The sequence below is a fragment of the Sphaerulina musiva genome (genome assembly GCF_000320565.1).
Source record: "Sphaerulina musiva SO2202 unplaced genomic scaffold SEPMUscaffold_3, whole genome shotgun sequence".
Lineage (NCBI taxonomy): Eukaryota > Fungi > Ascomycota > Dothideomycetes > Mycosphaerellales > Mycosphaerellaceae > Sphaerulina > Sphaerulina musiva.
The window spans coordinates 993380-1007384 of NW_016017385.1; the positions used below are offsets into that span (position 1 = coordinate 993380).

General features: G+C 54.2%; 6 protein-coding genes across 6 annotated transcripts; 2 read left to right on the forward strand and 4 right to left on the reverse strand.

The window, feature by feature from the left end:
• Window positions 1-118: 118 nt before the first annotated feature.
• SEPMUDRAFT_155052 (uncharacterized protein) lies at window positions 119-4555 on the reverse strand. Its single transcript, XM_016907598.1, has 2 exons — window positions 3892-4555; window positions 119-3832 (listed from the first exon to the last, which is right to left on the reverse strand). Exons 1-2 carry the CDS (start codon window positions 4415-4417, stop codon window positions 195-197), a joined length of 4164 nt encoding a protein of 1387 aa, XP_016762404.1. The 5' UTR covers window positions 4418-4555; the 3' UTR covers window positions 119-194.
• An 808-nt stretch (window positions 4556-5363) lies between these two features.
• SEPMUDRAFT_148051 (ribosomal protein L22) lies at window positions 5364-6681 on the forward strand. Its single transcript, XM_016904667.1, has 2 exons — window positions 5364-5431; window positions 5493-6681. The coding sequence occupies exons 1-2, from the start codon at window positions 5392-5394 to the stop codon at window positions 6545-6547; spliced, it is 1095 nt and encodes a 364-aa protein (XP_016762405.1). The 5' UTR covers window positions 5364-5391; the 3' UTR covers window positions 6548-6681.
• A 263-nt stretch (window positions 6682-6944) lies between these two features.
• SEPMUDRAFT_148052 (uncharacterized protein) lies at window positions 6945-8846 on the reverse strand. Its single transcript, XM_016904668.1, has 3 exons — window positions 8671-8846; window positions 8572-8620; window positions 6945-8523 (listed from the first exon to the last, which is right to left on the reverse strand). Exons 1-3 carry the CDS (start codon window positions 8724-8726, stop codon window positions 7018-7020), a joined length of 1611 nt encoding a protein of 536 aa, XP_016762406.1. The 5' UTR covers window positions 8727-8846; the 3' UTR covers window positions 6945-7017.
• Window positions 8847-9053: 207 nt separating this feature from the next.
• On the forward strand, window positions 9054-11551 carry SEPMUDRAFT_148053 (NAD(P)-binding protein). Its single transcript, XM_016904669.1, has one exon. The coding sequence runs from the start codon at window positions 9539-9541 to the stop codon at window positions 10241-10243; it is 705 nt and encodes a 234-aa protein (XP_016762408.1). The 5' UTR covers window positions 9054-9538; the 3' UTR covers window positions 10244-11551.
• On the reverse strand, window positions 9054-11551 carry SEPMUDRAFT_131984 (uncharacterized protein). The gene has a single exon (XM_016902461.1). The coding sequence runs from the start codon at window positions 11084-11086 to the stop codon at window positions 10370-10372; it is 717 nt and encodes a 238-aa protein (XP_016762407.1). The 5' UTR covers window positions 11087-11551; the 3' UTR covers window positions 9054-10369.
• Window positions 11552-11740: 189 nt separating this feature from the next.
• SEPMUDRAFT_115568 (uncharacterized protein) lies at window positions 11741-13949 on the reverse strand (the record flags this gene model as incomplete). The annotated part of the gene is made up of 3 exons (XM_016901174.1): window positions 11741-12028; window positions 12336-13111; window positions 13163-13949. 3 exons carry the CDS (start codon window positions 13947-13949, stop codon window positions 11741-11743), a joined length of 1851 nt encoding a protein of 616 aa, XP_016762409.1.
• Between the last annotated feature and the right edge of the window lie 56 nt (window positions 13950-14005).

Consider the following 14005-nt stretch of genomic DNA (forward strand, 5'->3'; position numbering starts at 1 on the left):
AGAGAGAGAGAGAGAGAGAGAGAGAGAGAGAGAGAGAGGGAGGGAGAGAGCCAGAACACTGACAACCCAGCTGATGTGCTTTGAGTAAATTTGTCCGGTTGAGGTGATTACACCATAAGACAGCTTGTTATATATATCAACAAGGTGTACGTACCAACAACTCATCTACATATTATTTCTCCCCGCAGTCTCATCTAGTCCTCCATATCGCCATTAGTTTCATCCTTTTTCGTCTTGCTCGCCTCCAGCATACTGCGAAAATCGTTGTTGCTCTTTTTGCTGGTCTCGGCTCCAGAGTCACCACCAGCACCAGCAACATTACCTCTTGCGCTACTGGGTGGGAATCCGCCACGCTTGAAGCCCAGACCGCCTCGGCGACCACCACGGCCTGCACCCGGTCGTGTCGCTTGAGGGTGAGCAAAGGCGGGCTTGAAAGCTGCGGGCCTGGATCCGTCACCGGTTCTCTTCTGGTGCTGTTTTGCGAGCAAATCTGTCACGTCGCCAGTGCTCGCTTCACTACCTAAACTGCGAACATCGACGCCCATGCGAACCCTGAATGCGTCCTTGACGTCTTTGAATTCGATGATGGCGCCACGCCTCTCGCGGCGCAGCTGAATCTTGGTGATGGGGCCGTACTGTTCCATGGCAGTCTTGATGCGAGCATCATTGACAGTCTCGTCAATATTGAAGATGGCGATCTTGCGTGCTTTGATAGCCTCATATGAAGCTTCGTCGCGAGGCACTGACTGCATCGATACATCGGATCCTCGACGAACACCATTTTCGGCCGGCTCTGGGGTAGCAGACGGCTTTTCTTGTTTGACCACAAAGTCTTCACGTCCCGCACGCTCGTGAGGTGCAGCGCCACGGCCCTTGGGGCTCACAATCTGCACCTGAAGAATGCGATCGCGGAAAGGCTTTAGATTCGTGCCCTCAACAGCTGCGGTAGCTTGTTCGGCAGTGGCATAAGTGATGAAGACCGTACCTGTCGGCTTATTGTTCACAAGTCGAACAATGTTCATTCGTTCAATGTCACCATAGGATTCAAAGAACTGGCGAATCTGCTGTTCAGATGCCTCTCGATCGGATTGTCTGACCATGATCTCACGACCTTCGCTCAGCGCGCCAGTGCGTGGTTTCTTCGCATCGGGGTTGGCAATCTTTGCCAGTAAAGTGTGACGGCCATCTAGCTTCTTGCCGTCCATAGCCGCCTCGGCAGCGTTGGCCATATCAGGCGTGAGGAATTGAACATAGCAAAAGCGCCGACGCGAATTGTACTTGAGCGAAGGCATGCGCACCATGACGATCTCGCCATAGCTCTCGAAGAGCCGACGAATAAGCCCATCGTCGTATTCGGCCGGGTAGTTGGTGACGTAAAGCGTGCTGCCTGTGCCGCTCTGTATGTTGACCTCACGTCCTCCAAGCTCTTTGCCACTGCGGGTCTTGGCAGCCTTCACATCTTCCTCTGTCTCAAACTCGACTATTGCCGAAACTGTTTCCCCCCCTTTGTCCTGGATAGTATTGATCGAGACAGGATTACCGCAGCCGTTGAAAAATTTCTTGATATCCACGTCTTTGACACTAAGCGGCAGATTTCGAAGTGTGATTGAGTTGTTTTCCCGATCGCGCTTCTTCAGTGCATCTGCAGTGGCAGAAGAATCGACATGATGTTCTTCTGCAACCGGTTCTAGGAGAGTCTTGGCCTTCTTCGAGGAGTCGACATGTTCGTGTTCGTCCTCGCGCTTTCGTTTCTCGCCCGAGACTGCAATGCTATCCAGTGCCTGCGATGCAGCCGCAAGCTGTTCCTGTTGTTGCTGTTGTGCTGCCGCAGCCTCCGCTTCTTCTTGCTGCTTGGCACGTTGCGCAGCAAGCTTCTTGCTGAACTCTCTAGCATCAGCAAGAGCGTGCTGGAGTGCGACACCAGACCCGTGCTGTTGGAAGTGGCTCGTATACAGCTGCAATACTCTCTCCGGGAAGTCCAAGTTTCGCTGCTGAAGAGCTTCCTGCACTACTTGATGTGCAAGCACAGGTGTGTTGTCTGGCCTTTCAACACGGCGTTCTTCGCGCATGCGCTCCCAGCCCCACAGCCATATTTCGAAGGCGTAGTAACTATTCCAGAAGTCGAATGAGCCTCCCAGACGCGTCGATAAAGACTTGAAGATGTCTCTAGCTTGGTCCATGCGTTTCACTTCTGCGAAGAACTTGATCTGGATCTGCTCAAGTCTGAACAAGGGGTCGCCTTGAAAGTCTGCGCCATAGACCCTCTTGCCAGCCTCCTGCACATCTTCCAGGGCCGAATGCATGCCAAATTCGGCTGTGTCAATATCATCCTCGGTGCTAGTCTCCCGGAAAGCATACCTCCGCAAGTAGCTGCACCACTCCTGCAGCATCTTGACATACTCTTCGAGACCTCCCACATCTAGCAATCCAGCATTAGTGGCACGATGCTTGATGTTACCAATATCATCTCGTGACAGCTGCTCCACATCTGCACGCAGTATTCGTCTAGCCCACAGCTCGCCTGACCAAGGACAGTGACGCGTGGCGCGCTCAATGACCGATAGGAGCGAGGTAGATTTGGGATCTGTCATGAGAAAGTCGACATAGTCCAGCCACCACTCCAGGTTCGTGGGTTCGAGCAGGACTGCCCTTTCGTACAATGCGCATCGTAGCTCGTAGTCGAACGGACTTGCCATTCGTGGCTTCAAGGCATAAAACCTCTCGTCTTTGAGATACCTTTCCACCTGATGATGAACGGCAGCACTGTCATGACTTTCAATCGCTCGCCGAAGCTTGACTTCATGGTCCTCTCGCAAACTATAGCAAGCTTTTGCCGGCTCAGCCTGTTGATTGATATGTGCTATTGCTGCTTCCCAATTTTCACCCTCGAACCTGGAAATGATTGGCCAGTAGAGCTGCATGGTGTCCGCCCAATGTGCTTGAGGCGTCTTCAATCGGGAAAGGAAGAGATTATGTATACGTCCCACCTCAGCTGGAGAGGGGTGTTGTGACAGCTGGTCGTAGACCACTTTGGCAAAGCGATTCCACATAGTATGGCTTTCGTCAATGCGCCATTGTGTGGCCGCCGCGGCTTGCTCGAGCACGCTCAGCGTCAAGTCCAGCGTAAAGAGTTCTTTGCACTCAGCGATCCAGTCCTGGTCGCTGCTGTCCTGTGACGCGTGGCATACTACGTAGCTGTCCGAGACGTAGTCCGCGTACGCTTGCCACAGCTTCACAGAGGCTGGCTCGTCTGCAACAGCCTTCTGGCATAACTCCAGAACTGCAATTCGTTCTTCAGTACTTTTGGCTGCGATAATCTCATCGTTGAGCCAGTCCATCCAGATGGCTTCTCCAACAGCAAATCGTGAGTCCATAGCTTCTCTGGCTTGTCTCATTTCCTTCAGAAGCGCATACGTGCTCGGCTCGCCTGGTTGCATCGCCTCGGTGGCACCGACATGCGCAAGGAATCCCTTGTGCAGTAAGTTGATGAGCTCGACATGATGTTGGTACGCATATGAGTTCTCGCGAAGATAGGCAAGCAGTTCCGATACTCGTTGCGATTCCTCGTCTGACAACGCGTTGGAAACAAAGTCTCGGGGAGGAGGCGTCTGGGCAGGTGCCTCGGCCATGGTGAGGTCCGCCAGACTTTGACGTGAAATGGTCCGCGCGACTGGGGGCGATGCACTCGATGACTGATGCGACTGCAGTTTGGGCCGTGCCTGGGTTTGTGTCCCGAGATGGTCGTGTGAATATGCCCGGGGTGGTGGTTGTTGTTGTTGTTGATGTTGTTGTTGTTGCCGATGCTGAGAAGAAGAAGTAGCACCAGTAAGATCTGTACAAACGCGAGTCAGTAGGAAATTCCATGCGCCAACTGGTCCGTCATGCACATACCAGTCAAAGTTTCCATTTGAGGATTCGACAACGGCCTCGGTGCTGCGGCAGGCCTCTGGGCATATCCATACACATTGTGTTGGTCCGACGAGCGCACTGGATTGCTGGTGGAGGGAAATGAGCGGCGTATGGGCGGAGCAGCCTGTACCGGTGGCGCGAACAATTGTTGTTGTTGTTGCTGTTGTTGATGCTGATGCTGCTGCGCGCCGAGAACAACTGGCCGATGCGATGCGGCATCACCTGGCGGTACTGGCGAAACAGTCGGTCGCTCTGGCGAGTGTGATAGCTGCTGGCTCAATCCGGATGAAGTGCGTTTGCCACCTACGGGCCGCATGCCTGTGCCTATGCCTATGCCTCGCGGTGGTGCTGATGATGCTGCTGCTGTTGTTGCGCGGGCCTTGATTCCACCGCCACCACTACCAGCAGCAGCAGCAGCAGCAGAAACAGCAGCGGCAACAGCATTTGCACTGGCGCCCTCACTGGCACCCACTCCATCCTCCGGCGACAGCAACGCGTTGATGTTCATCGTGCCCCCCAAAACTCACACCCCAACGCCGACGCCAGATCTGTTCGTCCACTCGTCCTCCGCCCGTAGTCGCAAATGCAGGGACGCTGTCGACATCTGCTTTTTCCGCTAGCCGGTTCACGCCACAATAGCCTAAACCGGGCAATTGGCGCAAAGAGGAAAAGACAGTGGTCAGAATACGAGAATTTCCTGGAGCTGTGTGGATGCTCTGGTTCATGAAACAGACAAGACAGGCGCGGCAGCAGTAGCAGCAGCAGCAGCAGCAGCGTGGAAGAGCTCGTCCTCGTTGGCGACGGAACACGGCGGACAAAAAAAGATTTGACGTTCGTGCCGGAGGAGTGAACCCGGCCTGAATAGTATGCTGCAGCACAACAAGCTCTCGTTCCTATCGGACGCGGATCCGTAGAACGGTCTGGGCAACAATCAATCACGATCAGTAGAAGTATAACGCGGTACTATCTATATCTTTTTTTCCTATATACAAGACATGTTTATATATATATATATAGATATAGGCATATATATATAACCAACCAACCAACCAACACGTCGACCAGTCGCAAGGAGTCCATACTGCCCGGGCATCATGAATGGAGTATAGGAGGTAGAAAAAGATACATACCTATGTACCTTACCTACCTCCTACCTGCTAGTACATGTAGTCAGCACGCAGGTCGAACATGCATTCATGCAATAAAATAATACCTGATAATTGTGTCTCGGAGTCGCATTATTCGTCCCCCCGAGAACGATGTCCATGACCTGTCTACCTCCTACTCCCCCAGTGATACTTTGCTGATACTTCTGCTCCACTGCCCGCGAGACGGGGAACGGGGGTGCTCTCGGCATATCCCGAAGCGCAACCTCTCCCTAGCGTCGCCGCATTCTGAAAGTCGCCGATTGCAGCCCGGTACTGTATGGTCCACTGTATACTGTATCCCCTCAAGGAGCCTCCAAAAATACTGCCTGTAGCCATGAGTGTACCAGCGCCAGTACGGCGCTTGGCCTCCAGATGTATGTACATGCCTCGCAGGGCATATGGCAGACCATGCAAACTGATCATGCTGCGAAACAGGCACATTCCAGGCTCATCTGCCCGTGCGGACGCTCCAACACCAACAGCGTCGGACAGCTGTGGGCGACTTCTTCAAACGCGGCAAGGAGACCAAGGACGAGACACTGGACTCAGATAACCCCATCTTGGACGAATATCGACGACAGAATCCCGAAAAGCCCGACCAGAATGCCCAGGAGCCACAGCTAGCCCCGCCCGCACCAGGAGACATCGCTCCGTCGTCCATTTTCGAAGACGAGCGCCGGATAGCAGCCCAGCGAGATCGCGATGGCGGTGATGGGGATGGTAGCAGAGCGGGCCTCCGTCCGCGCAATGCAGCCACGATCGCCCGAATCACACAACCCGATCCCAATGCACGTGAGAGATGGGAGCGGAAAAAAGTCATACAGATGATCAAGAACGGTGGCAGACTATCCAAGGCGCAATTCCTCAAGAGAACAGAGCGCGAGCACTTGGTCAAAAGCCACAACATGAAAACCTCGGTCAAGAAGCTGGGCATGATTGCGAGACAGATCTCAGGCAAGACGATTGACGATGCCATCACGCAGATGCGGTTCAGCGGGAAGAAAGTAGCGCAGGAAGTTATGCTGCAGCTGGAGCAGGCTCGAGATGAAGCTATCGTGATGCGCGGCATGGGCTTGGGTAAAGTTGGCAAATCGAATGATGAGGCAGAGGAACTGGATCTTTCGATAGACCCCCTCGACGACACATCGACTGCAAATTCTACGAACAATCTGCACGCGCCCAAGAAAATTGTGATCCAGCTCAAGGACGGCAAACGCCATAAAATCGAGGATCGCAGCAACATCTACATCGAGCAAGCATGGGTGGGACGAGGTCCCTATGGTAAACTGCCAGACTACCGAGCCCGAGGCCGCATCTTCATCATGCGTACGCCATGGACGAGCTTGACTGTGATATTGAAGGAAGAGGCAACGAGAATACGAGAACACGCCGAGCGCGAAGCGAAGAGGAAGAAGAAGATTACCGAGCAGGTCTGGGTGCCGCTGCCCGATAGACCTCTTACAACCAACAGGCAATGGTATAGCTGGTAGAGAGATAGAGAGAGAGAGACTACACGAGATATCGGCTGGGTCAGCAAAATTATACAAAAATCAAACATGTACCATTACTTCAATAAGGTACATGTACCTACAGTGAGTGGCTTTCAGGTGGGCGGGCGTGCGTGTGGTCACTGGTCAGTATCTGTTGAATGTTCCGGAATTCCGTGCCAAACCCGCCTACACGCTTCGTTACCTAGGTACCTTACCTTACCTCCTACATGTATTGATCGTTAAAATAAGGGATTCTTTTTGGCTGAACCACATCTCGAGACCATTCTAAGGAGGCACAGTGAGTGGTAGAAAGGCATGGGACTCGACGCAGATGTCTAATCTGTAGACAGCACTGTCTGCTCTACCAGTCGTTCCTGTCCTACCTGCCCTGCTTTCCCCTTTCCATATTCTATGCTCGTCATCGCAGCGGTATCTCGTAGCTCAGCTCGACATATACCTTACCGCGTCTCTCAAATCGTCGTCGCGTCCACTGCGCCAGGCTGATTGTCCCCATCTGTTTTCTGTTCAACCGGATTCCCATCGACGTCCGCGACCATGACATCCCCGTCGGCATCCTTTGCCTCTTGTTCTTTTTCTTGGTCCATAGCTCTCTTCAACTGCTCGATGTCCTTGTCCACGTCCTGTGAATCCTGTCCAGGTGCTCCAGGCTCTCCCATCACCTCGTCGTCGCTTTGCGCAGCAGGGAAGGCGTCTCCAATGTCCGGCATAGGACTCTTCGATCTGCCTCTGCCTACTGCAGCTTCCAGATCAAGCGCCGGACCACCATCACCAGGACGCCTCTGAGGACCCATATCCACATCTCCGATCTCCTCTGGTCCTCGGGCGTGAGGCTGCTCTCCCATTCCTTCGTCCAGCGCCGCCTCCGTAATGCTAGGCACTGCAGAAGCAGACTCTCGACCTACAGCGCCAGTATAATGCAATACTCGCCGGGGCTGGCCTGCTGCACTCATTGGCACGACTCCCGCTTCTTGCTCTTGCCTCAGTAGCTCTCCCTGTGTGACAGCCCCTTGTTCTCTCAGCTGCGCCTCCGTCGACGAAGCAGAGCCGGTGCTAGCATCGCTTTGCTCTGATAACGTCGGTGAAGCAATGGGCGAAGATGTCACCTGCTGCTGTGGCACACCCGTGCTATGAATGCCGTTCACGGTCACAGATACCGTCTCGATGCCTCCTGGTCCGTGAGGACCATCAACCATTTCCGTGCTTTCGCTGTGGAGCTCACCCTGACTGTTGCTGTCTGTGCCTGAAGAGGACGCCAAAATACCGGTCTGATTTCTCAGCCATGGTATAGGTGTCAGAAGTGCGCCCCCTAAGCTCTCGTCACTACCGAGACCATCTCTTTCCGAGACGCCATTGACTTGCACTTCACCATTCGTCAGGAAGCCTCCATTTGCCGGTACGCGCAGGGTTGGTAGAGGGAAGTCCGTCAACGGCGAGCTGACTGAGACTATGCGATCGAGGGCACGCAAGTAAGCAGGTAGAAAACGGTAGTGTCTCTTCGGGCGGAGCACAAGCTCAGCCAGCCGTTGGATTGTATACGGGGGGCTCTCAGCGAAGTCGTATTGCAGGATCTTTGTGGAGGACTGGTACATGCTTAATAGCTCGGGCGGCAGAGTCCCTTGGACCGAGAGCTGCATTCCGTCTGTGAGGACGGTGGGTGAAGGTACTGCTTCTGTGCGCTGCGAGTCTGTCGTCACCTCGAAGCCCCGAGGCGCCGCGAGAGGCCGCCCAGCGGCATGATTGACAACGGGGGCCTCATTCTCCTTCGAGCTGCTCTGGCTGTCTGGTGGACGCTCACTCTCGGGACCTGGCAGACTGCTCTCGGTCACATCGGTGACGTCGCTGGTGGGTATTCGTGGCGGCGGTGTCGAGGCGACCACTTCGGGGTCTATTGGCGGATGTTGCGGCGCGGCTTCGTGGAGGGACAGCTGTGGTATGGGAAACTCGTTATAGACAATCTATGGCAATCAGTGCTGCTCTCGTCGTGAAGCAAATTTCCTGCATACATCGTGAAGTCGTTGGAGCAAGCTCTCCAGCACGCGAGGCCATTCTGTGCTGTCGCAAATCAGCTCAAGGCCTACAACTGCAGTCGCAAGGGACCGTACATATCTAGTGAGCCATCGCTAGCTGCCGTCTCCAGTAGTTGTTCCTCGGATAGCATGGTCGTGATGGTATGCTGTCTGGCGCAAAGATGTTTATTGACGTGAAAGTTGGAGATCGCCAAGCTCTGCTGACGACACGCCTGTGCACGACAACGGCAACCTGAATCGCGTAGCACAACCTACATGTACCTGAATGTACCTTAGTCCTACCTTGGTACCTTATGCTAGGAGGTAGGAGGTACCTCCAAGCTCTTCCACAACAACCCATTGGGACGCAAAGCACGAAGACACTAGACGCAAGAGGGCATGCACAGAAACTTTGGAAATCACCCCTCGTTGCGACAAGCCTCACGGTCATCGTGCATCGAGATCTATATCAATACAATGTACATGTTAGGCAGCTGAAGACCTTTCCTGATCGCTGCCATATTACGGGAATACGTCCCAACTGTTGTTATAAAGTACATCTACAGCTTCCCAATCGACCATGCATCAATACGGCCCCGTGCTCGACTTTCCAATCAAGTCTAAGATCGTCGCTATTACTGGTGGAGGGTCGGGCATTGGTAAGTGGCATGGCCTTGCGGCGTGTGCTCAAGAGGTCGGAGAACATCGCTGGGGGTTGTGCTTGGAGTCATGAGGGCTCTTATCATGAACAACAGCAAGAACCGACGCTCCCAGTACAACTTCCCGACTCCTGACCGCTCACCCAAAAGAGCACCGTAGTGCGTTGTGGCGAGCTCCTTGCTCACGCTTATGTTTTGTAGGCTTCGCCTTTGCACGCCTCTGCAACATACGGGGTGCAAAGGTCCTGATTGGCGACTTGAAGCTTGTTCCAGCAGCGCAAGAATATCTTGCCAGTGCTACTGATATGCACTTCCAGCAGTGCGATGTCAGCCACTGGCAGTCCCTGCACGACCTCATCTCATCCAGTGTGAATACATTTGGCGATGTTCCCGACGTTTACGTGCCCTCAGCCGGCCTCTTCGAGCCCCCGTCGAGCAATTTCTGGGACGATACCGAGGTGGATTCTTACAAGACAATCCAGATCAACGTCAACCATCCGATCAAATTCACCCGCCTAGCCATGCGTGCTCTCGCTGGAGCGGAGAAGCAGGGCGTCGTTTGCTTGTTGTCTAGCACGGCTGGTCTTGGTGGCCATTATCTGGCTAATCTGTATACAGCTTCAAAACATGCTGTACTTGGCTTTGCGAAGTCCATGGGTCAAGCAGATGTCGATGAAGGCGTCAAAATAATTTGCGTCCTTCCTGGCTTGGTCCAAACGCCTTTGTGGGAAGATCGAGAAGACGACCCTGCAGCGTGGGAACAGTATTTGAAGATGTTGAAGTCCGGGCTACAACCTGAAGATATAGCCAATCTGATGCTGAAGATGATCGAAAGCCGAGAATATGAAGGAGGCACTTGCGTCCTGAAAGTGACCAAGGGAGAAGAACACACCCAAGAAGAAGGGTTCTCGAAAAAGGCTGCGAAAAGCAATTCTGATCCCAAGCCCGAGCCGGATTTGAAGCGCATCCAGAGCCTCATGCGAGCAGAGAGAGGCAAGAAATGGACATAGTTGAAGATAGGGATTTCTGTGTTCGTTGTTCTGTCAGGAAGTCAAGTTGGGTCTATCGAAGCACCTCGCAGCTCCGATAGCCCATCTTGGGCGCAAACACAGACCGAAGGTTTCTCCAGAACTCGCTCAATCGGTCCCAGTGCGTCCACTGGCTGGCGTGTCGGCAGCAGGCTGTGAGTTGGATCTAGAGGGTCCCTCCTCCGGATCTGGCAGTAGACCATTAGGCAGAGCAATGTTCAAAGCAGCCAAAATTTTGCAGCTCTCCCTCTGCTTTCCAACTTCTGTCATCCGTTTCGTACGTCTCCTCAGGTCGACCCCAACCTTGTTCTGTACTGCTGAGCCCGCGTATTTCCAGTCAGGTTGCGGACGGCACTTGTCGGCACGCATGTGTAGCCATTTACGCATCGAGTCCATAATCTTCGGGAGAGTCGGCTCCGCTGTGTTTAAAGTGATGAGGAGGTTTTTGTTCTTCTTCAGATGCGTCTCTTCGTGAGGCGGCACTCGCTTAATCCAGAGAAGCAATCCATCGAAATTGAAGTCGGTGACTGCACACTTGATGGGGCAAGTTGCATGCATCAAGGGTAATACCTCATTGCGGACTTGTCTCGAAGTGAGAGTTAGGGCATGGGGCGAAGGGAGCCTTCGCGAACTGTTGTCGGGCGTATCTGTGCCGTGCTTCGGACTGGTTGGCAGGATATGGATCACGACCTTCTCCAGAGCCAGTCGGTAAATCTCGATGCGCAATTCCGCGGGCAAGTCGAAGAAGGAGGTCTTGGATCCGACTGGTGGTGCAAGCTTGGGTGGTGCTGGCTGCAGTGCGCGGTAGGTGAGTTTTCGAGCCATTACGGGTGGTGGTCGAGGAAGAAAGCCGAATTACGGTGTGCGAAGGGCGATGCGCTGCTTTTGTTGGGTCGCTGACTAGCTAGCTCTGCATGGTCCATACGCGCAAGAGGATGGAAGCGAACCGTGAAGCCAGCACAGTGGTACCTCCGAGTGGTAAGTAGTAAAGTAGACTGCTGCCAAATTGACAGAGGGCGCACGCCGTGACGCCGCGCGCGAGGCTGGCCAGAATAATTACTTTCCGTGGATTTGACTCCCAGGCTCCCTTGCCTTTTGCCGCCAACCGCTATAGGATTCCAGAGTCACGCCAGGCGGCCGGAGTGTCCAGTGCACATGCTTGCCGGTCGACGTGAGACCAGTATTGGGCCGGAGGAAGTTTGAGGGCGGCCGCGCTGTGGCCGAGCGGAAGGGTGTCAAGTCGGCAGGAGAGGTCCACTACTACGTGTACAGTACCTACCTGACCTACCTTATTATGTACCTAGGAGGTCGGTCACTAGGTAGGTGGTGACTGACTACTGACTGACGGGATGTCAAAAGGGTGGTGAGCGGGAGGGGGAAAAGTGGCGAGACAGCTACCTACCCGTCTCTACCTCCTACCTAGCTGGTGGAGGCAACAGCTGAGTAAGGTGCCAGTGGAGAGTTGAAGAGAAAGGGCAGTCACGACTTTTGGCTCTTGCCCCGTCCCCGTCCCCGTCGCACGCCTCGTTCAAGCCATCCATCCAGGATGCCTCCAGGTGCCCACTGTGCCCACTCCCACTGTGCCCACTGTGCCCACTGTGCCCACTGTGCCCACTGTGCCCACTGTGCCCACTGTGCCCACTGTGCCCACTGTGCCCAGGCTGGAGGCTGCCAGGCTGGAGGTGGAAAGGCTTCCCGACTTCCCGACACCCCGTCACGGGCGCCGGGCGGCGTCACCGACCTGGACCTGCAGGAACACATTGGAACCTAGAACACCGGTTGCCGGAGGTAGGAAGTAGGAGGTAGGAGGTAGGAGGTAGGAGGTAAAATGTACTCGCACACTCACGGGACCAGGACTCCATTGCTACTTGAAACTGAACTGTCCAGCCTCTACCTCCGGAGGTAAGAGGTGGCCCTTCCACCTCCGTTGCTCCTGCCACCGCCTGTGAGACCATCGCAACCTAACCTTCCTCTCCTGACTGACCACCATCCATCCACCGACGCCAATCTCCAAACATCCGCCACCTCCTACCTCAGCTACCTACCTAACCTACATCTAGCTACCTATACCGACCTCCCCTGCAGGTGCCGCCTCCTTACGACGGACGTGGTCGATCTCCTGATACCACGTATACAGCTCGATGCGGCTGCTGTCATCGGTGTACTTGGATGTATTGCTATCACGCACTGCATCCAGATGGGCTGACGTACCAGCCTCTTTGGTCAGAAGCCGCTGCTGGCCCCACTCGAGATACACCACGCTCTTGGTGATCAGCCTCGAGCGAAAGCCTTGTTTCGCAGTCACGCCTTGGCCAAATCGGTCTCGCGCCCTCAGAACGTCTTCAGGCTGTCCTTTTTCGGCCTCTCCCTCGGCTGCGAGCTCCGCCGCCGCAAGCCTGCCGCCGTACTGACGATATGCAACTATTCCCGGAAAGGTCACGATGCGAACGATTGCCTCTTTTTGATGCTCAAGTCCCTCTCTGAGCACGGCGCGCTGGACTCCCCCAACCTTCTTCTTGTCGTACGGGCTGGACTGGATCATCTGGCATAGATTGATGGCCTCCATACGCGCGGGATCAAACTCTTCATCCTTGAAGGCGGGTGGCCAGTAGTAGACGACATCTGGCGCACGCCGAATCAGTTCCGCGATCTTCGCTGCGAGGCTGATGATGGCTGCGAGCTCGTCTCCCCTCTTGCCAGTGGACAAGTCAACGGCCCCCTGATCAGACCAGAATGGGGTGAGGAGCTTTGCCAACTGCGCGTGGAAGGACACAACTTGATGATGCCGGGTTAATATATCGATCTGGTAGCCATTCACCAACTTAGCACGCTCCTCAGTGCGAGCGAAGCCTGAGCACAAGGTCAGTCAAGGATCCCACTGAACAATTTTGCTTTTCTTACCACAGTGGTATTTGCCACCTGTATCGATCTTCATCAATCGATCCAAGATCGACTTGTCGCCTCCGAACAAGTAGTCGCCGAAAACGTGCTCTTTCAGTGCTCGAGCCGTTATGCCAACGACGATAGCCTCTCGAGACTCGTCAGTCGTAAGCAAGTCATACCATTTTGTTGCGGTGCCGCCCATCACCAGACATCCAACATATCGGATGAGCTCCTCATTCTCTGGGACAAGGAGGCCCTTCACAAACTGCTCCTGCCTGTTTGCAGGAATGGGTGAAACGCCCTTGGCGAACTCGACAAGCTCCCTCTTCAGCTTCTCTATGCCATGGAGTAGGGCCTCGTCCTTGCCATTGTTCTCTTTGCCATCGTCACCCTCATCTGTCTCCATGAACAGGTGCTCGTCCTTGATGGTGAAATCCCGGCGTGGCTTGGTTCTGCCTTCCTGGGCAAGCTGAGCATCAATCGCACCTTGGTCGTCATGTTGGCCGTCATCTCGTTCCTTATTTTGCTCGTCATCTTGGTCGTCAGCATTAGTGCTTTTGGCGGGCTCGTTCTCTAAATCAACATCCATTCGATCTTCGTCATCTGTAGAAAAAACTGGATCTTCATCTGTAGAACCACCTGGACCTTCCTCATCTGCAGCGACATTCTCAATTGGACCTCTTGCGTTCAGGTCCTGTCCTTTCAGGCGCATACTGCTCTTGTTTGGAGAGGTCCCCTTTTGCATCGAAGTGTTACGACCAGAAAATCTCGATACCCCTCCGAAGTTCACACGTCTGTGGGCCATGGCGCTTGATGTGGATTGAAACCAGAGACCAACTTGAATGTTGATGATCGATTTAC

Coding starts and splice junctions, on each gene's coding strand:
- SEPMUDRAFT_155052 (XM_016907598.1), bottom strand. CDS start 4,417: ATGAACATCAACGCGTTGCTGTCGCCGGAGGATGGAGTGGGTGCCAGT. Junction 3,833..3,891: donor TCAAATGGAAACTTTGACTG/GTATGTGCATGA, acceptor GCGTTTGTACAG/ATCTTACTGGTGCTACTTCT.
- SEPMUDRAFT_148051 (XM_016904667.1), top strand. CDS start 5,392: ATGAGTGTACCAGCGCCAGTACGGCGCTTGGCCTCCAGAT. Junction 5,432..5,492: donor ACGGCGCTTGGCCTCCAGAT/GTATGTACATGC, acceptor GCTGCGAAACAG/GCACATTCCAGGCTCATCTG.
- SEPMUDRAFT_148052 (XM_016904668.1), bottom strand. CDS start 8,726: ATGCTATCCGAGGAACAACTACTGGAGACGGCAGCTAGCGATGGCTCA. Junction 8,621..8,670: donor AGCGATGGCTCACTAGATAT/GTACGGTCCCTT, acceptor GATTTGCGACAG/CACAGAATGGCCTCGCGTGC. Junction 8,524..8,571: donor TGCTCCAACGACTTCACGAT/GTATGCAGGAAA, acceptor TGATTGCCATAG/ATTGTCTATAACGAGTTTCC.
- SEPMUDRAFT_148053 (XM_016904669.1), top strand. CDS start 9,539: ATGCACTTCCAGCAGTGCGATGTCAGCCACTGGCAGTCCCTGCACGAC.
- SEPMUDRAFT_131984 (XM_016902461.1), bottom strand. CDS start 11,086: ATGGCTCGAAAACTCACCTACCGCGCACTGCAGCCAGCACCACCCAAG.